This window comes from Aythya ferina (assembly GCF_964211825.1).
Source record: "Aythya ferina genome assembly, chromosome: 16".
NCBI lineage: Eukaryota > Metazoa > Chordata > Aves > Anseriformes > Anatidae > Aythya > Aythya ferina.
The window spans coordinates 7,905,591-7,929,460 of NC_140315.1; the positions used below are offsets into that span (position 1 = coordinate 7,905,591).

Sequence of the window (23,870 nt, forward strand, 5' to 3'; positions counted from 1 at the left end):
GCTAATAGCATCTCGCTGCTGGGTTAGTTTCGTGATGTATCCTTTCCTTCATCTTCAATTTTTGAACTTTAGTCCCTCATTCAAGCTGACAGGAAAAGGGAGGAGTGAGCTGAAGCTTCAGGCACTGTGTGCGTGTGTCCTCCACGGCTCCGTCTGCCTCTGGCTTCTCCTTCCTGCTCATGTTTTTAATTTCTGTCCTGGATTTCAGCCGTGGGTCCAGCTTGTGCTCAGTCTCCACAGCAGTTGTGGTGGTACAACAGGGGGAGATAGAGACAGCAACAACTGAGAAGGAGTGAGGGGATTGTGGACTGATGCCACAGCAAACAACTTCAGCAGATTGGTAGTGGTAGTGTGGTACTGCCCTGATCTCTGCCAGGTGCTGAAACTCTGTCAGACATTGTGGAAGTACAAGACTGCTGGAGATGGCACTTGCTGTAGCTGCAGAGAATGGTGGAGGTCTTTCTGAGCTGTTTAACATCTCAAAGCCATGCTGAGAGTGTTGTATCATGAGCAGAGTTCAAAAATAGCTGAGTTAAGGTAAAAGGGTACATCTGTACATGCAGATAATTTTATCAGCAGGGGCAGGCACTGCACAGGCTAAATATGTGCCCAGCTGAAATTGTGCATGTACCTTTGTGATTCTGTCTGCAAATGCAATAGAAGATCACACTTCCAGAAGTTAATTACCTTGAAAAAGAAAGAATAAGAAAGCATGGATGTTTTAAAAACAGTAGAAACGAGTTATCACCATTATCATCATTAGTTTTCCAGATACTGCTAGGAAATCAATGTTAGAAAAATAAATCAATCCAGCTGAAGCAAGGCACTTCCATTTTCCTGCAAAGCAAACAAGGTGAAGCAGTTTGAATATTTCTTTTGGAGATAATTAAAACATTGCTGTTATTTTTTTTTACTGAAAGTACAGACATATAATTGGTGCCAGGAATTTAAAACACGAATAGGAAACCTATAATCCAGGGCAAGATATGATTTGCTGTATCATTGCATAGGATCTGCAGCCTTGTTATTTAGGGTGGGGAGAATGGGTAAGGTTGATCCTTGCCTCCTTTTGCTTTGTGCTAAAACTAGGTTGCTGCATAGTTATTTGGGGGTATCTGGAAAGAGAGTGTAAGATTATCTTCTGTCTCGTATTTTAAGTTATAAAACAGTGGGTGGAATAGTCCTTGTTGTCATTAGAAGCAGCTGGGACCAGGGTAGTGTATGTGAGCCGCTTCCACAGCAGATTTATTTGGTCTGCTTCATTGGCTAACGTTTGGAGGCTTCACAAATATGAACTTCTCTGGCTGTCTGGCAGAACACAGCCTCTGTCAGAAACAACATCATGGAGGAATAATGTCACGGAGAACTTGAAATCTCTCAGTAACAGCAATATTGGTTATAAAGATAGAACTGTAACGTGCACACAATAGCTTTTGCAAACCCATGCATGACAATCTGTGTTTCATACAGATTGAAATTCATTAAAGCTCACGCAAATGGCTGTATTTGCATTATTCCACCTGAGTATTTTGGACCTGGGTCTCCCGTTACTCAAGGAACTGCTTTTAAGTGCTGGATTGCAGGCCTCAGTACAGCGGCACAAATACGTATTTCAAGTTGTTCCAGGCTTTGGAATATTAAAACATGCCTGAGGGCAGGAATGCTGGTTGAAATGGGCTGATAGGCTGAGCTTGTACAAAGTAATCAGTGTGTTAAATCTGTGAGTCTAGAGACCTGACTGAATGTGTTTGAACACAGAGTCCCACAAATGTGTCCTGCTGCATGGGATGATAGCTGCAGCAAGGATAGCATATGTACCTCTAAATACAGCAAGCATAATTTCTTCAGCTGGACTATTTTTTTTAATGGTAAAAGTGATGTGGTGCCTTCAGGCAACCTTTTTGAGTCCTAAAAGAAAAAGATGAGCAATAAAAGATGGAGGAATAAAAAACCTTTCCCTACCATTACTTATGATAAGTACTTTTTTTTTTTTTTTTGAGGAACTGTTTTATCAAAAGTTTAAGAAGTGGGCTAACCATCAGAACAAGAAAACACTTCTTTTAAATTGTGATTGCGTGCTCAGCAGAGAAACGGATGCTCTGAAATGCTTTCTCATCTAACAAAAAGTAGAAAAGTATCTAAGTAGAAAGGAGATCTTTTTTCCCCCCTTTATGTATGATAAAATGACAAGATGCAAGTCAGTGATCTGAAGCTTGTGCCTTTTAAAACAACCATGAGATACATTCCTCCCATTTAGGAAGAAAACGTTTCCTATTGTGCATTTCTGTATTTAATGTAGTACTGCTGAAGAAAATGGCAAAACTCCCACTTGTGGTCAGTGGGAGCAATGTCAGGCCCAGATCCCAAGCCTGTAAGACAGGTTTGTATTGCTAATAGAAGTACGCACTGCCTCCTCCATCATGCTTGGTAGCGAAGTGTCTTCATTTTGCAGCTGTGAGCTGCTGCTAAGTCACTGTACAGCCTCCTATGCACCCTGTGTGGAGCCAGGTTTGGAGTAGCAGCTGCTGGCTGCTTGAGTGTTACCTTAGCATGTTCCTGTATACTCCAAAATACTATCAGGGTTTACATTTGCGTTAAAAACAGTTTAAAAATCACTAACTGTCAAATAAAATGTTTTTATTGAATGTGCATGTATGCAGGTATAGGCAGTCATGTTGGTTTTGATACACAACTTGCAAAGGTGGTTAGTTACCTCTTCAGCAGATCTTCTAAATCTGTGCTACTTGTCTAAGGATCAGAAGAAAGTAGCATAAAGAGTCCAGAAGACACCAGAAGCATTGTGCAGGAGGGGAGAAGAGAGCAGCTGTAGAATGAAACCACACTCAGGAATGCAGCGAGTAGAATTAAGATGGTAATATTTTCTGCTAAGCCATACAGATATTGCCCATTCTTAGAAAATGCCATTTTTCCAGCTAGCAGGAGCCACTGCGATTGTCTTGCCAGCATAATCTGGGTATAGAATTTCAGCAAGTGATTCATGCATCAAGCTCAGCAATGCCGTTACCAAACTCTTTGGCAGGGACGCCCGTCTCCCCTGCTGGTCCAGTCCTCTCTGGCTCTCATAAAAAGATCTCCTTCAACACACAACATTTAGTAAATAAAATAGTAGTTAATATTGAAAACAAGTAGCAGATGTGCCTCATTTGGGATATTTTTGCAGTATCTTCTATATGTGATCAAACTGTCATCTCTGTAGCTGATTATTTCAGTTCTAAGAAGTCCCGTTTTAACAAAGCAGCCACTCTTTACAGTACTGTTTACTTACTTATCTTCTTGAAAAGAGGCCTGTTTGTTTGACCACAACATTTTCCATTCTTCTTTCTCTCTGCTTTTTTCCCCTTACCCATGTGGAATGGTCTTTGTTGCGAAGTGAAGATAGTGCTATTGTCATATCTGGAATTGAAAGAAGCCTTTGAACTGTGGCCAGAATCAGACCACGGTGGAAAAAGATGCTTCTCCAAAACAATATAACTGGCAAATCTTTGTGTAGATTTATAGTGTGATCTTACCATAATATGAGAACGCACTAACCTCCTACTGAACTCGGTGAGAGGAAATGACTAATGCAAGGAGATAGCTGATACAGTATTTATATTGGACAAAAACTCTAAACTATCTTAAGCCGGTTCTGCAGCACGGGAAGTAGAGTCCTCATGCAGTTTCCTACAGAGATGTTGTTAGACACTTTTTAATCAAATAATTTAATAGATAAACCCTTACCTTTTGCCAGCGCCAAAAGTGTTATGTTTTATTTAAGCAGATTTTGTTTGTTTTGGTAGTTGCACGTATTCTGCTTTGGGGGAGGTGGGATGTATGGGTATCGGTATGTGAAGGCTAAACCTTTCAGGGCTTTGAAAAACATTCTTAGGCTTAATCATAAGAATCTTACCTGCAAAGCTCTTTGAGCTTGGCAGAAGTCTTTGGTAGAGTATCTTAATTATCCTTGGCCACTTCTTAATTGCCCTAGCCAAGTCACTTATTTCTCTTCCTTGGGTTTTTAGTATCTGCATCAGGTGCTGCTTTGCCTTGCTGTGCAAGTGAACTGTTTTGCCACAAGACGTCAGGCTTTTAATCTATCGACTTGTACTCCTCGTGTGTGAGAGCCATCACCACGAGTTTCTGTAATGGCAGAACAGATTGACGCCTATATTAAACAGTGTAAAAACAAAGCAGTGTTCATTGTGCTTTTCTTTAATTTCTCATTTTACCTAAAGTATTTCTTCCCCTTTGTTCATGGCTGTCTATTTCCAGACCTTTCTAGACTTTCTGCTCTTGCGTGTTAAGTTTATTTTCTTCCTATCCCTGGTGGCTATCTTCGTTTACAGAGCAGTTTGTTCCTTACTCATTGTTTTGTCTCCTTTGAGGAAATTGCCAGGGTTTCCATTAGCTTGTAATACTAATAGCTGTGACCTCCTTAGGTATCTGCCTGGTTAGAAGGGATTTTTTAATTTGTGGTAATGTAAATATGCTTTGCTTGCAGCCTACAAATTACTTCTATCAGATAAGGCAAGCAGCAATCTAACCTTTCCACGGCAAGCATAAACTTTAATTATGCTTATGTTGTATAATGTAACAGGGTAAATTAAAGTGACTTTTACTCTGTTAATTTTTGTGCATCTGTTTTATTGTTCCTGGTAAGTATGAAGCAGGTTTTCAGGGTGAGGGCTAGAGGTTACTCCAAAGGCACACGCTGTTGGGATTGAGAAGTGGCTGCACGGGGATCACATGTTGCTGATTAAGAAGCTGATCATACTTGTCTAAATTCCTGCTGCAAGTAACTGAACTGTAATTGAATAGGCATCTCGTTCTGGCCCTGAGACAAGATGCTGGGCCAGATGGACCTTCAGCCTGACCCTGCACAGACATTTTTGTGACTGTTGTGTAAAAAACCTCATCACTTAGCTTGCTGAGACCACTCCAAATGTGCTAATAATGGCCCAACTTTGACTCTTCTGCTTCTCAACTTCAGGATGAATCAACAGGAGAGATCACCTTCTATATGAAGGGCGCTGATGTGGTGATGGCTGGCATTGTGCAGTACAACGACTGGCTGGAAGAAGAGGTATGGGGAGGTCTCTCTTGGTCCTGAGGGTTCCTCCCGAGAGTGCTTTTCCCCTTCCAGGGCAACACCTGACAAAGCTTCTGCTGTCAGTGTGCCAAAATGGGCACAAGTGCTAAAACACCTGCAGGCCAAAAGATCATGCATTATGGCAATCCACTGTTAATCTTCAGCCTTGTTACTTCTTCAGCAGTAACAAGGAAGTCAGGTGGCAAGTTCAGCATATTTAGTGCAGAATAATTTCTAAAAATAAAATGGATTTTGCTCCAGACGGGTTGCTATTCAAGATCACCTAATTTGTCATGGGCTTGATCCTGTGTCTGGATTTATTTTAGACTGAAAGGTCTGATTTCAAAACTCCATTTGGCAGATTTGTACTTGGATGTGTTTGTCAGGTTAGCAGTAATGTTGACACAGAGTTCATAGCAGTAGCATCATTTACTGGTATTCCTCAGCCCCACACCCCAGAGTTCATAGAAATAATGGATTGGTCTTATTTTAAAGAGTTTGTGGCCAAAGATTCCAAGTCTTTAAATCAAAGGTTTGTGTCCTTTTACTTAGAAATGGAGAAAATGAAATCAATGGGGCTGTTTTTGCCATGTTGATATGGCAGAGGGGACAGTTTTGTTTCTGATCACTGGGATAGATTACAAACCATTGCAGATCTCCTTTTTTCCTCTCGAGTTTATCATGCACTTTATCAGATGTTATAGACCTGCTGGGGTTGCTCAAATGGGACGGTTATTTTCTTAACCTGCTATCTTGCATTGCAATCTCTGAAATGCTGTGCATAAATCATCTTACTTGAGATGCAGTTTATGGTTTACAATGTGATACTTCTTTCCAGTGTGGTAACATGGCTAGGGAAGGCCTGAGGGTTCTCGTTGTAGCCAAGAAGTCTCTGACAGAAGAGCAATATCAAGACTTTGAAGTAAGTTCTTTGTTTGTTTTTTTTTCTCTTTGTTTTTAAACAAATAATCACTGAAGTGATTCTCACAGACCTCTAATGATAATGCCGCCTCTCATCTCCGTACTCCTTCTGTTAGAATTGCCATTTTTCAGTGTCTTTCTGTTCTTTTAATCAAAGTGCCTTTTAAAGTGATATGTAGGAAACTGGATCCCGTCCAGGACTCTCCAAAACAGTTCCTGAATCCTGCCTTCTAATCTTCTACGGTTATAAATTCTGCAAATATCCATCATTCATTAGACAAGTTGTGTTTGTTTGAGGCAATGTGTTGGCTTTTAATTTTCATTGTTGCATTCTGGCATCCAGGGAAACTACAAACATCCCACATATAACACAGCCATGCTTCATGGAAACACAAGCTTCATGCGTGGGGTATGTTAGATGGGTCTCTGCACACGGTGCTAACTTCTGTACCCCAAGCAGGCAAAATGTGAAGTAAAACTGGTTAAATGCAGAAGTGAGATGGTGGGAAGCTTCAGGATTCTCTGCTGTCCTCGTTTGGAGAAGTGTTAGTCAGAAAAGCAGTGGTTGGACCTGTGGTGTGATGGCATTGTTCCCAGGTTTGTGTGTGTGTGTGCCACGCTGTGTGCCGTGCCACTTGGCTGGCATGGGATAGGGGCAGAGTGACAAAAACTTCCTGAAACATTTTCTGGCCCATTCTGTAACAGCACCTTGTGCTCATGGGCCATTACAGGTGACACCTCTGAATGACAGTCAGCAGATAGTTTTGGGGCTTCATGCTGGCTAACCCCTGTGTTGCACAAAAATGCAAGCTGACCGTTCATGTGGCTGTGGCTACCTCTGGTCTGTCCTCAGGCACGCTACGTGCAGGCGAAGCTGAGTGTGCATGACCGCTCCCTGAAGGTGGCCACGGTCATCGAGAGCCTGGAGATGGAGATGGAGCTGCTGTGTCTCACCGGCGTGGAGGATCAGCTGCAGGCGGATGTCAGGCCCACTCTGGAGACCCTGAGAAATGCTGGCATTAAGGTTTGCCTAATTTAATATTACCCCGGCAGAAATACCTAGGCTCTCAGGAGTTTACTGTCCTGCAGACAGAAGCTGACAGTTTGGGGCCCTGTTGATGAAATGTTCTAGCAAGTGCCCTTTGGGAGCAGGAACAGTGAGGCTGGCAGATGCATTTGAGCACGACTTTGGGTACAGAACATGTGGGAAATGTTAAAAGTTAACACGTGAGAGTGCGTCATCTTCTGTGCTTTTCTTCCCTCGGCCTGTTCTGGCTCCTTCCGCTGAGAAACCGGGTGCATGTGCAGGAGGGGAGCTGCAGGAGACTTTGGGGTTACATGAAACAACAGGGCTGTTGTGGGGTTTAGTGGGTGATATTGGAAGTAGGGTGATGGTTGGACCAGATGATCTTGAAGGTCTTTTCCAACCTTTATGATTCAATGACTCTGGCACACGGTGGAGCTGGGGTGAAGCGCTCGGCTGTGGAGGTCAATGCTTTGCAGCAGCCACTAGAGGGTGCCTGAGCCAAGAGAATGAGAGGCTGGAAACCCATTTTTTTGGGCTCCTGCATCTGAGACGCAGGCACTTATGGCCCCAGCTGTGCTTGGCAGAGAAGGATTCTTGCTCAGTTTTCCTCTCTGAGAACTTGTCATTCAGATTCTGGTTTTGAAAAAGGGAAAAAATAAAAGACTAAACATTCAGATTCAGGCAGTAAAAGTAGATAAAATGTTCTGCTTGTGGCTTTTCTGCTTGAAATATAAAAGCGAGCAAGATATTGAGCTGTGCTGTAAATACAAAAGCAGGGAGGGCTGTGTGTTGGAATTTAGATAGGAATTGGAATTCCAGGCTTAAGACAGTCTTCCAGAAGTGTTTTCTGTTTGGAGCAATCCCTTTAAGCAACATGATCTCGAGCTACAAAGTGAGATGAGCAGGATAAAACAGTTACTCAGCAGTGCTGTGGCTTTATCTGATATAGATCTGGCCAGTAACTCTGGAGCAGTTTAATATTGTTTTCTCACCTTGGCTGCAGTGGGCATTGTGGTGCAGCGTGGGTTGTGTGGGGCTGTGCTTGTTATGGTGGTGTGTTGATTAGGGTATAGCATGCAAAAAGCAAATCAGAACTGAAGGCAGTCTTGTAATTCATTACAGGGACCATCTTGTTAAGATCAAATCATTTTCCAACCTCAGATTATTAAATAAATGAGTCCCTGTGCATTTTTAAAAAAGTTTAGTTAAATAGTTGAATATTCTTGGGCGTTGTCTTGAAAGAATAAAAACACTGAAAAACCGGGGGGGGGGGGAAATAGAGAAAAAAAAAAAAGAAAAGAAAAGAATAGAAAACATATATTTACAGTATTGAGGGAATTCCCTGCCAGATTATAATATATTATTGCTGCTGAATATTGCGGCTGACATTGCTTTCAAATGCCCCCCACCAGCAGAAAATAAAAAGAGCAGTGTGTGTGTATATATATTTAAAAAAAAAAAAAAAAAAAAAAAAAAAAAAGACTAACACAAAACCAACTCAGTCTGTTCCAGACGCACACATCAGCAGTGAGCTAACCCCAGTTGCATCATCCACATTTGAGGCAGGGCCATGAGGGATATTTCTGCAGCAAGGCCTGCTTATTTCAGCGTACAAGAAATAGCTGGGGTGGGACACATTAACACACGCATACACATTCTTTAGCTTGCATTTAGTGGGTTTTATCAGCAGAATCTTGAAATATTGCAGGTGGAAAAATGCTATTCAGCTTGTAACCTCTTTTGCAATTCAGCTTCTTTAAAAGCTTTGCTTTTTTTTTTTCATCCATGAGAATTTTCTGTACATATTAAAATAGGCCTTTTTTAGAGAAATAATTTGTATGTATATTTCCTAATAGTTCTCTTCCATGCCTGAACTGGTAGGTGGTAATTTTAGATGTCTTGCAGACGTGGCTGTTAAGTTTTGTGTTTAATATATTAAATACTTGGATTTTAGGTGTGGATGCTGACTGGGGATAAGCTAGAGACAGCCACGTGTACAGCGAAGAACGCTCATTTGGTGACAAGGACACAGGACATCCATATATTCAGACTAGTGAGTAATACCCGTGTACTGCTCTCAAGACCTGTTCAGGTCACCAAATGCCAGGACAGGAGGGGTGCTGAGATCAGAGCTCTGTTCCAGCAGCAGACCCAGACTATTTATGTTTTTTTGACCCAGCTTTTTATCCCCTTGAGGTTTTGTTTATCAGTGTGCTGCCTGTCCATATTGCTTTTGCTCTCCTTGAGACTTGTTTGCTTTGTTGGGGTGAAAACAAACAAACTCTTCCTCCCTGCCATGTTTTTCTCCAGGTGACTAACCGTGGAGAAGCCCATCTCGAGCTGAATGCCTTCCGCCGGAAACATGACTGCGCACTTGTTATTTCTGGCGACTCACTGGAGGTAGGCTGAGAGCTCCCCAGACTGTTCAGGAGCAGCCCCAACACCCTGTCGCTGATTTCTGATTTGTAAAGAAACATAGCACAAACGTAGTGATTGATGCTTGTGATCTCTGTAAATTAGGTGTGTCTGAAATACTACGAGTATGAGTTCATGGAGCTGGCGTGCCAGTGCCCTGCCGTCGTCTGCTGTAGATGTGCTCCAACACAGAAAGCCCAGATCGTGCGTTTGCTGCAGGAAAGGACTGGCAAGCTCACCTGTGCCGTAGGTAATGGACTTGAGAGAAACTTGAAAAACAGTTTTGCCTCCTTTTTAGTCTGCTCAACCTCTTGTTCATACATTAGGCAGAGTCTAAGATTTTGTGTCTGTGGGGACATCTGTGGCTGGTATGAAAAGACTGAAAAGTGTTTTAAGCATGTGAACTGTTGTTTTTCTTTAAAAGCCTGACTTATGTCAGCTTCAGGCTGCAAGCAGCCAGAGGTTGAAGTCAGAAAAGCGTGTTTTGGCTATGCAGCTGTGCAATAAGAAATCTGTTATAAGTGTTTCAGAAACAGCACCGCTCTAGTTAGAGTTGAGTGGCCGTGTAGGATGGAGTCTTTTTATTTTTATTTTTTAATGTGAACAGTCCCGTGTCATCCCATAACACCTGGAAATGCTGAGCTAAGGAACAGGTTCTTTGTTTTTTTCTGGGGGAAGGATGATTGGTAAAATCAAGTTTTGCATATGGAAACTCATAAATATTTGGGGTGATACCTTTGCAGAACAGAATTTGAACTTTGTCAGATACAGTGTTATTGTTAACAGGAGCTTTATTTCATCATTGTATGTAAAATAGTACACCTACTAGTCAGTTTAACTGATCAGTGGCCTTGAATTCATACAGGTCTATTAAAAACAAAACAAAAACACACAAAAAAATCAAACCACTTCTTTAAGAATTCAAATTCTCAAGTTCTGTTTAAATTCCTGCTTTTGTTAATAAGGTTCAGTGTTTCTTCTAATGTTACAGCCTGGCCCAGATGCCTTTGGTTAGGTTGCAAGTTGGATCTGTTGCTTAACTACCAATGTCATTCATCTGTGCTGTGACCTGCAGGTGATGGAGGGAATGATGTTAGCATGATTCAAGAGGCTGACTGTGGTGTCGGAGTTGAAGGAAAGGTGAGATTCTCATGCTTAATAAGACTTCTAATGGCAATTCAGAAACTAGTTAGCAAGTATCTCTTAAGTAAATCCTCAGAAATTTGTGCAGGAAAGTGAGAAGCTTCCACAAGAATAATCATCCAACCAAAAATGAAGTGACAAATAGTTTTAGTAGAGTTGAAGTTTCTAATTTGATTCTTGGGAGATTCCTTGAACTTGAACCACCATGGTTAATTTGGGGTTTTTAATCGTGTGTTGGTGCTCCAAATGCTGGGGTTATGATTGCTCTTAGAATTAAAAATGGGTTATATTTTATCTGTAGAGTGTGTATTATTTTAGAAAGCAAACTCTAGGGTAGAGTTCTAGTTCATGCATGTGGAGTTGTTTTGAGCAAAAGGACTGAATTTAATGGGGGTGAAAGACTCTGCTTGCAGTATGCCAAAACATTAAAATTGAGTGAACTGTTGAGACTGAACATTTGTGTTCAAAACTGACCTGGTATAAAATGAGTGTCATGTTAACATCCATGTTGTGAATCATAGTCCAGAGGGTTGATTAGAATCAGAGGCCAGGGTTCAAATGGGAATTCTTTTCATATTTTTGCTCTTTAAGTAAAGGCTGTGGTGGAAGGCAGAAATGCTGAGGTAATACTCTCCTCCACCTAATGAATTGCAATTTTTCTTGGAAATTCTGTTGTGATAACTAGTAAATAATATATATATATATATAGTTTTCCCCAATAATAAAATGATTTCCCTATAATTTTGCTTGCTATTGTACACAGGAAGGCAAACAAGCATCACTTGCAGCAGATTTCTCTATCACTCAGTTTAAACATCTGGGTCGTTTGCTGATGGTGCATGGACGGAACAGCTACAAGCGGTCAGCAGCTCTCAGTCAGTTTGTAATCCACAGGAGCTTGTGCATCAGTACAATGCAGGTCAGTGGGCTGTCGTGTGGGCTTTTCCATTGAAGAGGTAGAAAAAAAAGCAAAAAGCAAAGGTTCTGCTTTTCAGTTTGCATGCAGTTATTTTTTCTTCTGAAAATTTTCTTGGGTTGGGAACTTCAGACTGTTACTTTGTTATGAAAACACACAAGCTCTTGGTATTGGATGAAGATCAGCAAGTTCTCCAAAACTGGACAAACAATATTCTGCCCTAGGAAACATTGCTGTGATACAGTATGGCATTGCTGATTTTAGTAATGCCAAAAAGTACTGAAAATCTGAAGGAGAACAATATTCTGCTAAGTGCACTTAATTTCAGGTGTGTTTTAGGTAAGGACTTCAAATAGTGGGACTGTAGTTAAGCATCTGGCTGAAGACCTGGCTCAGAACCTGATGAGGTTCCCGAAAGCTTGGTCTGATGTGGTGCAGAGTGTTCCCAGGAGGCTGTTGAAGCACATTTTAACCTCCCCAAGTGCTCAGCAGCTTGCTAACAGCAACGTGGAGGCAGTCTGTTCCTCTTCGTTCCAAAGAGAACCTTAGAAACAGATTTAGTAGTCTTGAAATTTATGTTGCTCGTGTGTGCAGAGCCCCAGTATAACAAAAATGCAATTGCCAGTTGACAGGGAGAGCTGAAAGAGATTTTAAGAGTTTGTAATCCATATTCTGTTCTTAGCTGTGGTGACTGGAGTGAAAGTTGCCGTTAAGGATGAAGGTTGCTCTTTGGGACTTTTATTTCCACACTGTAGAGTATAATTGCATGCATAAAAAATACTAAAGCTTTTTAGTAAAGCACTTGATATTTTTCAGAAGGTTCATTCTTCCTTTCTACCTTTTTAGAATAAATGTGTTAAAGAGGGATAACTAGAGACAAAAGGCTCAAACTCGAGAGGATGATCTAGCTTCCCCTTCAGCAGAGGCAACCTAAGAGACATCCCAAGCTAAAAACAAGATCAGAAAACAAACCCATGATTTCTGTAACTGACAAAAATTATTTTTACATAGTGCAGGCATAATCTAGGGAATGAGACATAAATAAGTATGCACCTGTCCTTCACAACATTTGGATCAAAAGAATGGGCTTCGAAGGAAACTCTTTATGCTCTTTTCTGTGGAATTATATTACAAAAAATTTTCCAAGTCCAGTTCTTCAGTGTTTGCTCTTAAACATAGTTTTCATCCAAGGTTTGCGTAGGAATAAAAGGGTTGATATTACATTCTTCTTAGTTTCGGGAATTTGGAGAACCCACTGAAAGTACTTTCCAGCTTGAACAGGCCATATTTTTAAGCTGTTACATTAACTGCATTATTTAATGCCTGAAAAGTTTCTATTTTCTTTTCTAGGCTGTTTTCTCATCCGTATTTTACTTTGCTTCAGTTCCCCTCTACCAAGGCTTTCTCATCATTGGGTAAGAGCTCACTTTTTTATTAATAGTGTGGAAAACATATGTGTAATGATAGATTTGGGCTAATTAACATGCAAGGCATGCACATCTCTGCTCTGCATATTTCACAGCACTGCTTCAGAAGGCAGGTGTGATCTGTGTCCCTCTGTGTTGAACAAAGCCACCGAGGCAGTGCAGTCACGTCTAGAATCCTTTCCAGAAGGAGAATGTCTCAAATTCAGAATATTGGAAGGTTACAGCAGTGCATCTTCCAGAAAGAGCTCCTTCAATCCTGGCAAAAGTAGAAAGACAGTCCTGGTGCTCTGGTGGCTGTGCAGCAATGAGAGCCAGTGCCCAGCTCCTGACAGTGTCATTTTAAGGGGACAACACAAAATCTTCAATGGGAGGAATCAGCTGATACAGTAAACTGAGAGATAGCAGTAAAATATACTGGTATTGCACTTGCAATCCCATTACTCTATAAGCTATCCATTATGTGATTAAAAAACAAACAGCAAATTCATCCCCACTCCCTTCTGGTGCGAACAGGACTCAGCCCAAACTGTGGAGTGGAATTTAGGGTGGGGACAGGTCTGTCCTTGGCTCCATTAATAAACCTATAACACCAGTTGCAGTACTTGAAACAGTCATGTAGCTGTGAATGTTTCTAATCAAAAGCTATTCAGAAAGCAAATCCTGCAGGTTTTTCCTACATGCAAAACTCTAGTGTGTTCCCTTTGGAAGTTTTTATAATACGGACGTTATTTAGTACTTTGAGTTTACTGTACTGTATTTTCTTTCTGAAGATTAGCGTTTTTGTTTGCTCATCTAGATCTTAGCTAATTTTTGGTCTTTAACCTTCTTCGCAGGTACTCCACAATTTACACAATGTTTCCAGTGTTTTCCCTAGTCCTGGACAAGGATGTTAAATCTGAAGTTGCAATGTTGTACCCAGAACTCTACAAAGATCTTCTTAAGGTGTGGGAGACTCTTGTATGTTTTGGTTTCAGGCAAAATCCTTGTTTTGATTAGAAACTCTCTAAATGTTTTAAATCAAATGTATTTTCAGTAGATACAGAACTCATTGTTGGCCATATCATATATTTTCAAGCAAAATTATTTTAAAGGCAAATTTGAATTAACGGATATAACCAGATTTTAGTGCAGTTTGCTATTGAATGCTGCATAAAATACAACTTATTAAAAATGGCTGGGAAATAATAGTTGTATTCTGCAGGAAATTCAAAGTATTTAATATTACTGATTTGTTCCAAAATAAAGGGAGAAGAGAAATTGTCAGGGAATTTGCACTCTCCTGAAGCCAGAAAAGGGGGGTGGGGGTCATAGGGGTAAGGGATCTATTAATTTCATGAGGGAAGGAGGTTATCACATAATTTCTTGAATGGAAATTTGCCTTAAGGATCATCTAAGGGGATCGTCTAAAAGTTTGGTTGCTGTGCCTTTTGTTGTTGCCTAAGCATGAAAGACAGAGTTCCTTCTCCTTAGACAAAGGAAACTTTATTTGATACTTACCATAGAAATATCGGGAAGGTAAATCTTGTCTTTGGTTCTCTTTTTTTCTTTTCTGGAAAATTTTTTGAATAACTGGGTATGTGGACTGGGAACATCTTTCTTAATTGAAGGAAAGGATGGACTGAGTCTTCAACAGATCCTTTCCCTCAAGGATTTCTGTTAAACAGATACTCTCAGAAGCAAAGCCTGTTTTTCCAACAGTCTGAATAAGTCTCCATCTGGTTTCACTTGTATGTTGTCTCTGATGTCATAAACCACTAATTCTCCAACCATCCTTAGGCCTGGTCTAAACATAGGTTTTTTTGTACTGGTATAGCTGTGTTGGCTGAAGAAGCTTTTTTTTAAAACCTATCTGCCTTCAATATGATGTGATTTGTGTGTGTATAGAAATATAATATTAATATATACATATATTTGTGTATACACACATCTTATATTTCACAGTACAGTGACTAAACTCATGAGACATCGTTGCATTGAATTAATTGTGTGTGCAGTAAGGAAGAGGTACTGTGCAAGCAGTGAGCTTCCACAGTCCCAGGCGTCCTCTGCACATCATGAAAAATGAGAATAAAGAGACAGTACTTCAGGGTTGGTTGGTTTGGTTTGGTTTCTTTCCAAATCACCTTCAAATTCCCTTTTATTAATTGGTGGGTTGACCTGTAAGTGAATGTTCATAAAAGAAAACCCTAACAGAGCTGTTTTTTTTTTATTCCCTCTTTTAGGGACGACCATTGTCATACAAAACATTTTTGATATGGGTCTTAATAAGCATCTATCAGGGTAAGAAATCAGCTTCTGCTTATGCCTTTACATGTTTTGATGAGTACAGAATATCTATTTATACTGTGAGAAGCTAAGGAAGTGAATTTAGCAATGGATCCTTAGGTTATTGAATCAATATTTCTTTTTTTGTTTGTTTGTTTTTTGTCTCAGAAAATTTTGGTAGCATTCCCAAAGCAAGAAACAATTTAAAGCTAAATATTGGCAGCAACTGGTCAACAGTGTCACAGTGGTGTGATGTCAAAGTTCAAAACATTTTGCCTTTTTCCATCGGGACAACTCTTTGTGATTTTGTGCAAGTTCCTTTTGGTGCTGTAATTGTTCCATCTGTATAGTAGAGCTGGAGACTCTTCCTTTGTTTTGAAAAAGGTTTCCAAATGTATGGGTTATGCTGGTTAGTCAGTATGCAAAACAGAATCTGTGGATTAGTGTATTTTATCTAAACCCTGTTTATTAGCAGTGGCAATAGCTCTGGTTACTTCATAGCCATTTGTAATTAAGGATTAGAGTAGAGCTCAAGGTCTTGATCATATCACATATACATGTACTCTATGTAGCCTGCTAGGATAGTTGAGCAAATACCTTAATTACAATGCATCCATTTTACAAAAGTGGATGTGGGGATAGGGATATATGACTCTACAAAGTCTTTTTATTTCATTTTGTCTTTTTTTTTTTTTTTAATTAAGTAACCTCAAACTCTAATACTTTAACGGTTAATCAGGGTATCATGGAAAAAGTATACATAACGCTGAGCTATAAAGCTAAAAATGGTAACATGATCCTGTGACAAAATTTCTTGTTTTCCAAAACTCCTTTATCAACAACAGTCAACATAAATGTGCCAAAATAAGCAGCTAGTTCTTACTGATTTAAATGATGTTACCATCCTCCGTAGGGAGTGAAGCCAAGAGTACAAAAGCTCTCTTAGCATTATCTTCTGAAATCTAATACAGTAGAACCCTTCGACAGGGCTAACGGTCTTCTGTTGCTGTATAAATATGATGGCAAAGCCAAGGCATTTATAGAAAACTCACAAGTGGTGGAAAGCTACAGCCAGAGGGTGATGCATTGAGGGAAAGATTTATCCTTGAGCTGAGACCACTATCTCGTTACAATATTTGGTTAAAGTGACTTCACTTCTGATGTGCTAAATAACTAAAAAACATCAGGCCAAACAATTGGACTAGTTGCTAGCAGAGATGAGCCTAACCAAAAACTTGAGCAGCCCTAAATTTTGGAAAGTTCACAGCTGGATTTGAACTCTGTGGCTCAAGCTCTAGTCACTTGCAGGTTTTCCCTTCTGAAACTAGCCTAGTGTGATGGATGTTGGTGCAGATTACTCATGCTGCTAACATGAGTTATTTATGCAGGTGGCTGTGCAGGGTGTTTTGAGCATTCCCTGGCTTATAGCTAGAATAGAAGCGCACAACAATACATCATTAATGGTGTGCTTTAGTGTGCCCTTCTTTTAGGGGAAAGTGTCAAGGGGAGAGAACTTGGCCAAAGTAGTACAAAAAAGAAACTAACTTGTATCAACTGAGCTTCATAACACCTTACTTCTATCTGGGCACTGAGGCAGTGCAGTGGGATTTAGAAGTATTTGATATCTTTAAGCTTCTGAGTAGTGACCAGCTGCTTTTCTGGAAGGATAGAGTTTCATGATGCTAGAAGTCACCAGCTGCCAAAATAGTGTGTGTTAATTTCCTATTTCCATGTGTCTATGAACATAATAGATTATCATAAAAGTCTGGGTACCTCTGCAGTAACTTTTCCTTGTCTTATCAGTTGTCTCCTAAATAGTAACTAGGTCATTGTCATTACATTTAACAGGCTTCATGACTATGTTTCAGCCTTTCCAAGACTTAGCAGTGGGTTTTAGAGCTTCAGCTGTTTTTTAAAAAAATATCCAAATTGGTCTACTCTTTTGCAGGTAGCATCATTATGTATGGAGCACTCCTCCTCTTTGAATCTGAATTTGTCCACATTGTCGCCATTTCCTTCACATCTTTGATTCTCACCGAGTTGCTGATGGTAGCATTGACAATCCAGACATGGCACTGGCTCATGATAGTGGCTGAGCTGCTTAGTCTCTCCTGCTACATAGCTTCCCTGGTCTTCTTACATGAGTTTATCGGTAAGGTTAAATGCCTTTTTTCACCAACCAGTTGCTTCATGACCTGGACTGTAAGGACATGAACTCAAAGGCTGTTGAGGAAGTTAACATGATTATAATGACAGTGGTTCTGACCAGAGCAAACTCTTTAATTCTGAAGGATATTTTATGGTTCCTTCTCGTAGCAAACACTAGAGGAGATAAAGGTAAGGTAGTCAGTAAGCTTTGTGCTGATCAGTGAATCTCATCCTTGCTTTCAGAGCTCCACTGCATATCACCTGTCGTGTGGAATAGTGGTCTTTTATTTCCATGTGGGAACTGAACTTGAAACTAAAAATGTTATCCTCTGTTGTTGATTTGAAAGATGCCATCTTCTAACTGGATGAAGTAAAGTTACCCAATTCTATCTGCTTCAATGGGGACTCTTCTCTTGTGTTTTTTGTTGTTGTTTTGTTCATTTGCTTTTTTTTTTTTTAATTTACCTGGAAGACAGCTAATCATTTTAGTTTCCCTGGCTAAAGGGAAAAAGGCGAGGAATTCTAAATTTCCAGATTTACTCTGGTAGTTGTCTGTTTGCAAGTATCAGGTCCATACAGTTTGATCCAGGGTTTGTTCAGGAAGCCACAAGATGTCACTACTACTTCCATAAACTCTTTGTATCCTCTGAAGACAATGAAGATAACTTCCCAGTGGGCTAGATCTCACGAATACGGGTATACCAGCCCTATTTTGAACAATACTTCGGCTATTTTTGTAACACTTCTGAGATACCATGACTGAGTTAAGAGATGTATTTGCTGGACTACCAGCCACGTAGCAGAGGACAAGTCCCAGAGTACAAGTAGTCCATTTAAAGGAAGCTCAGTATTGCCAGCAGATGGATATCCCAGTTTCAGATGAGGAATATCTGTGTGCTTGTCTGTGATGGGTTATGTGCCCTGCTGGAATCCTACAGGGAATGAGTTATGCAGAAAGCTGAATCTTCTGTGAAAGAGAAAGGCAGAAAAGTGAGGACCAGGGACTGCATGAGCTTTGAAATTCTGTGTGTGTGGAGAAGGTGAGGCTGTTTAAGCTGCATTGTTAGATTGTATGGCTTTTCTGTACCTCTTCCCAGAATGTGCTTCCCTTCTTTCTTGACTCTGCTTTTCTCTTTTTACAGATGTTTACTTCATTGCAACTTTGTCATTCTTGTGGAAAGTCACCGTCATCACTCTGGTGAGCTGCCTTCCCCTCTACGTCCTGAAGTACCTGAGGCGAAGGTTTTCTCCCCCAAGCTATTCAAAGCTCACATCTTAGGGCTGCTTTTCTTGCACACCAGAGATGAATATTGCACATGGCTGAGAGACAAAAATCATGTAGTTGTTACTATAATGAATACGTCTGATATTTGCATAAGGATCATGTAGTAATCTCTATTACATGCTGCTTTATTGAAAAAGACTTCACAACTACTACAAACGGAAACCTAACGATACAAGGGAAGGATTTTTTGAGGGTGGAGGCACTTGTTAGTTCATCCACTTTTTGTCACTTTTGTTCAACTTAACTGGGGTCGAATGCATGCAACTGCAATGATGATTGATTCCTCATGCGTGGTTAAAAGTACCAAAAGCTGCTAACTGACCTTGGAGTATATGTTCGACAATTTTTAAGTTACATTTTAAAAATATCTGTGGTGTTCCTTGCATTGTGTAACGTAGTTTTATTATTTATTTTTTTGATTCAAGTAGGTACATTCTTTTTACATCTTGGAAATCCCTTAACGTAGGTGATGCACTATACTGTTGACAGCCGATTCCTGATTTATGGCATGCTGTTCCCATAATGGGGCTCCAGCACGTTGAATCTACACACGCTGGAGAATCTGAGCATGTCTGAGATTTTCCTTCAGTTGAAATGTGGTCACCCTGGTGATTTTGGTGGTATCCAGCCATCGATAAATACAGAGAAATGTAATCTAAAATGAAGAAATTCAGTTTTGTTTAGTTCTTGTGCTTCCTGTTAAAAGGAGCTGGTGACATAATAACTTTACTCTGTATTTATTTGTATAGGACAAAATTATCTAAACTAAAGCAAATCCTCTTTGGAAAAGAAATTTGCACTTGATCAGACTTGAAATGTGTTGACAACGTGAGAAGAGACTTGTAGTGTTCCGCAGACAATGTGGCAGACATGTCTTGAATCCTCGGAGACTGAAAGGAAAGGTCACAGAGCTGCTACTCCTCACAACTACACAAAATCTGTTTCCTGTTAGGGTGAAACAGTGAAGATGAGCTGCAAATAAGCTGAGGCACTCCTAGGTGGATGTCATTCTTGACGCCCTCCCTGCAAAGGGAGTTTTTGAGAACCTTGCGCTTGTGTTGGTCTAAAACCAAAACTTGAATGGGAGGCAGGAGCAGGGTCTGTACAAAGGTATTAGGCTCATGTGCAGAGCAGTATACTTGTTTTTAATTTTCAAAAACTCAATTAGTTTTGTTTTCATAATAAGCATTGTTCCCCTTATAACACAGTGAGGAGGGCAACACGTGCACAGGCTGTTCAGGAGAGTGACAGGGTTGCAGGAACCATTCACCATTGGATCTGTGCATCAAGCATGGCTGAGCTTTTATAGTGGCAGCCATCCTCATCTAATGGCTGTTTAGTCTGTGATAAATTAGTTGCTTGCTGTCTTGTTCCCACATCACAAAAACCACTGTCGTGGCGGGCACAGCCTGGCGCCGTCGCTGGTCGGCTGCACGGAGGGACAGGGAACGGCAGAGCCCAGAGCCTGAACTCCCGCTTGTCTCTTGAGGCAGCCCCTCCAGGTCCAGGCAACAGCACTGGTGTGAGGAGCAGAAGCTCCCTGGTTGCCTCTGTGCCATGCTGAACCCCTTTAATGGACTGCCAACTTCTGTTGCCATTGCTACAGACGCTGTCGCAAGCAGCACAGTGCTGCATGAAAAGCTCTGGTGTGAAAATCAGTGGAAAATCCGAGTGTTGTTTTAAAGGGAGAGCGTTGATCTGCGTTGATCTATAGCAGCACGTCTTGAATTTTTAGATCTAAGATTGCCATGACTTACGTGGTTGATTTTTGGTAATTTCTCTGAGGAATGCTTTGGACAACCTGACCTGCCTTCCTTGTTCTCAGTTACTGAGAGGAAATATGAAAGAGAGGAAGCAAGTTCCAAAAGCTATATAGAGAAATTCATAATGCGTGTAGCTTGGGGTGAGAGGAAGGTGCAAGTCCATATGGCCTTGTCATTAGTTCATGTGGGGGAAACCCTTGTAATTTAGGAAGTTATGTTTCAAAATCCTTCAGGAATAAGAACAGCCAACACCCTTTAATCTAAGACAAGGTTTTTTCTTTTGTGCCAGTCTTCTGATTAGGCACTTGTCTGAAATCCTAATACATGGCAACCACCTTTAGAAACAACCTGCTGACCAAGGAAATGTAGCTAATTCTTAGCAGCCACCTTTTAATAATTTGTAAATTTGCCTTTCATTCTCTTCTAATTTTTTTCCTAAAAAGAATAATAATATATATTCCTACTATTTTGACATGCATTGGGTAGGGGCTTCAAAGTCCTATACTTCTCATTGATTTGTCTCAAAGAAGAAAAACAGTGCCCGAACAGCTCTATATCGGAACAATTGGGCTAGCAGCTGTCTGTGAATTATTGCCAAAAGGTACCTCATGTTGTCTTTATTGTGACTTGCTACAGTTCCTGGATACTGTCAGACATGCAGCTGTTCTGGAGTCCCCAGTCAGCATTTGATTTAAATAGATTTAAAGACAAGAATCATTTTTTTTTTTTTTGTCAGCTTCTTGTGACTGAGAAGTCAAGTACCTCTTGTTCTTTGGAAAATACATCATGATACACATCTTTGTAAAATCCCTGTCCCTATCTAGCGTGTATTAGTAGTTCAATGTCCTGCAAAAATAACAGTGCCATGCTACTGTATGTAAATATTTGTGACGTATGTATGGTAGAATTCACTGTTTCCTGAAGTCAATACAGTTTACACTGAGTGGACCATATTTGCAAAATATTAGCCTACACCAAGAAAGGGAGTGAATTGTGATTTCAGTAATATTTATTGAATCATAACTTTAATAATGAATGCATATTTAGTGGCATTGAGACTAATCTGTAGCTGTGTCCTGGGGTGGGGATTATGTTCCTTTACAGCTAGTTTTTTTGCACAAGGTTGTAAATCCAGGAAGTAATTTCTCTCTGCATTTTTTAAATCAATCAGAAAATTAAAACTGCCATCTAACAAACAGCCGGAGAGAGGAATGATTGTTGTATTTTTCAAGTTTAGCACTTTGTCTGAAATATATTTCTCTTAAGTTATTTAAAAATGTTTTTAAAAGCAAAGTTTAATACATATGTTCATACTTACTGTACATCTGAATAAATGTATTCTCTGCTGGAAATTTAAATTAATCTTTTTCATCTAGTATGCTCATCATTTGTGCTTATTGAGAGTGAAAGCATTGTTTTCTTGTATGTAGTATCTTAGATTTAGTGTTCTTTTTGTTCCTTTTTTTTTGTTGTTGTTCTGGTTTACGTACTGCAGCAGTTCGTATAACTTGTGAGCTTTGGGACTGCGCTACAAGTGATGCTGTAGGATAGCAGTGTGTGTCTTGGTGTGTTCTTGTTTCTTCTGGCTGCTGTAGGGAAGCCTGTGCTCTGTGATGTGCTGCTTTGGTGGTTAGTTACGTGCAGATTTTGTGATATGCACTGTTCTCTTCTTGCATCACTGCAGTAATTCCAGGTGCTTAACAACCTCTTTTTTTTTTTTTTCTTTTCTTTTCTTTAACTCTTGGATATGTTTCCTCTGTAGGGTTTGCCCCATTTCTCTTTGCAAACACTTGTTCAGCTCATACTGCAATTGAAATGCAACATCCTGTTTTCAGCAGCTCAAATCTGGGCAGGGTCTTATCAGAACTGGGCTGGGGAGTGATGAGTGACATCCCTGGTGTCCCCTCAGAGTTGAGAGCTACATGCTGAGGGCTACAGCTGTGGTTGGACCAAACTGAGCAGTATCAGAGGCATTTTTCTGCAGTCTGCTGAACTATCACAATTAAATACTGTGACAAACTATCTTGCTCACTGCAACTCTTGATGGAAATTTTGCTGTAGATGGGCTGTTTGTCAGGGAGCCCTGGTGAATTAGATGTGTGAATCCCTAAAGCTTGTGTTCTGGCTTTATCTTTTAAAGAGAGCTGCTGCATCTTCAGATAATAAATCCTTAGTTTGCACAAGCAGTGCTCTGAACCAGGTATGTGATCTATATTGCATGCAGCTCACCGTCACACATCCTTTGTGTACAGCTGTTCAGATGGGGATTGACTTGTCTCCACAGCTGCATAGCTAGGGCCAGCTGAGTGCCCTCTAGAATCGTCAGTGTGAGCTGGATGGGCTCTTTTCATTTTTATTTATTATTAGTTATTTCAAAGTTAATAAACTCTGATTTGCACGAAATCCTGGGTTCTACAGCTTTGCCAATATGGTCCATTACTACTGCCTACTACAACTTGTGTACTTATATGCCTTTGAGAACATTTTTAATTGTTTAAATTTGTTAAAAATTAATGTTAATTTAATTTAATTTTTAATTGGGGAAATGGATTCTGTTGTCAAAAGGATATTTACTGTGATGCTGATGTTTTGTACTTGTCATCTACTTAAACAACATGTAAATACTCTTGATTCAAGAGAAATATGAATGCCAATTATTTATTGTTCTGTGGAGTTATATGTTGCAGATGTGTAAGAACTTAAAAGGGAATGTTGTAAAACAAGGTGGAAAAATAAATTTTATGCAACTTCTCTATTTCATCCATATATGCCAGGTGTGATGCACCTGAGTTAGTCCTGCCTTGATCAGTCCAAGATGTGTTCTGACAGAATTAAGTGTAGAGGTCAAGCTGCATTGTGGCCCTTTAATGTGGCTAAATGGGAAATGCACGTGTGAGAAATGATCAGTGCTCCCTGCTGATCAGTGTGGACCTGCTTCGTTAGACTTTGCTATAAGCAGTTTGCTAGCTGTCTTCGCGGGAAGCTTAAAGTGTATAGGAGATGGCAACTTCTGCCGTCCTTCGCTTTATCGGTGGCTTCTTGCAAGACTGCAGCTTCATGCAGGATTGCGTTCTCCAAGCCATCTGAGCTTTGTATCGTAATGTAAAGGTATTCATCAGCCCTGGGGAGCAGCATAGGAGCAGCTGCAGGTGGCATCTGTGTTGCCACAAGGTGGAGATTCAGGTGCCACCGCGCTCCCGGCTGGCCCAGGTGCCTGCCTGTTTGAAAAGCCAGTTTCAGGAGACCCAGCTCGTTCAGGAAGATTCTGGCTGAGTTAGCCTTGGGGTTTTTTTAAGCCGGTGTAACCCCAGTGAGGGAGAAGATGGTTGGTACTGGTGATTCCCACTGGTGTGAATTAGGAGGCACAGGCCTTTCATTCGAAACATGGATGTGCTGCTCTTGGAAAAGCAGTGACGCAACAGCAGTAGGAGCAGCTATTTTTGGCATGTTCTCCTCACTCGAACGTTTGAT

At 40.5% G+C, this 23,870-nt stretch overlaps 1 protein-coding gene across 1 annotated transcript in view; it reads left to right on the forward strand.

Annotated features, from left to right (window-relative positions):
- ATP9A (ATPase phospholipid transporting 9A (putative)) overlaps positions 1 to 23,150 on the forward strand; it is a 61,207-nt gene extending 38,057 nt beyond the window's left edge. Inside the window, exons 16-28 of the mRNA XM_084537948.1 lie at positions 4,991 to 5,083; positions 5,928 to 6,011; positions 6,864 to 7,034; positions 8,992 to 9,090; positions 9,348 to 9,437; positions 9,558 to 9,702; positions 10,528 to 10,592; positions 11,359 to 11,514; positions 12,862 to 12,926; positions 13,772 to 13,880; positions 15,161 to 15,218; positions 17,152 to 17,355; positions 18,494 to 23,150. Of these exons, the coding sequence (XP_084394074.1) occupies positions 4,991 to 5,083; positions 5,928 to 6,011; positions 6,864 to 7,034; positions 8,992 to 9,090; positions 9,348 to 9,437; positions 9,558 to 9,702; positions 10,528 to 10,592; positions 11,359 to 11,514; positions 12,862 to 12,926; positions 13,772 to 13,880; positions 15,161 to 15,218; positions 17,152 to 17,355; positions 18,494 to 18,630 (1,476 nt within the window). The 3' untranslated portion in view covers positions 18,631 to 23,150. The remainder of the gene's footprint in view (positions 1 to 4,990; positions 5,084 to 5,927; positions 6,012 to 6,863; positions 7,035 to 8,991; positions 9,091 to 9,347; positions 9,438 to 9,557; positions 9,703 to 10,527; positions 10,593 to 11,358; positions 11,515 to 12,861; positions 12,927 to 13,771; positions 13,881 to 15,160; positions 15,219 to 17,151; positions 17,356 to 18,493) is intronic.
- The last annotated feature ends 720 nt before the right edge of the window (positions 23,151 to 23,870 follow it).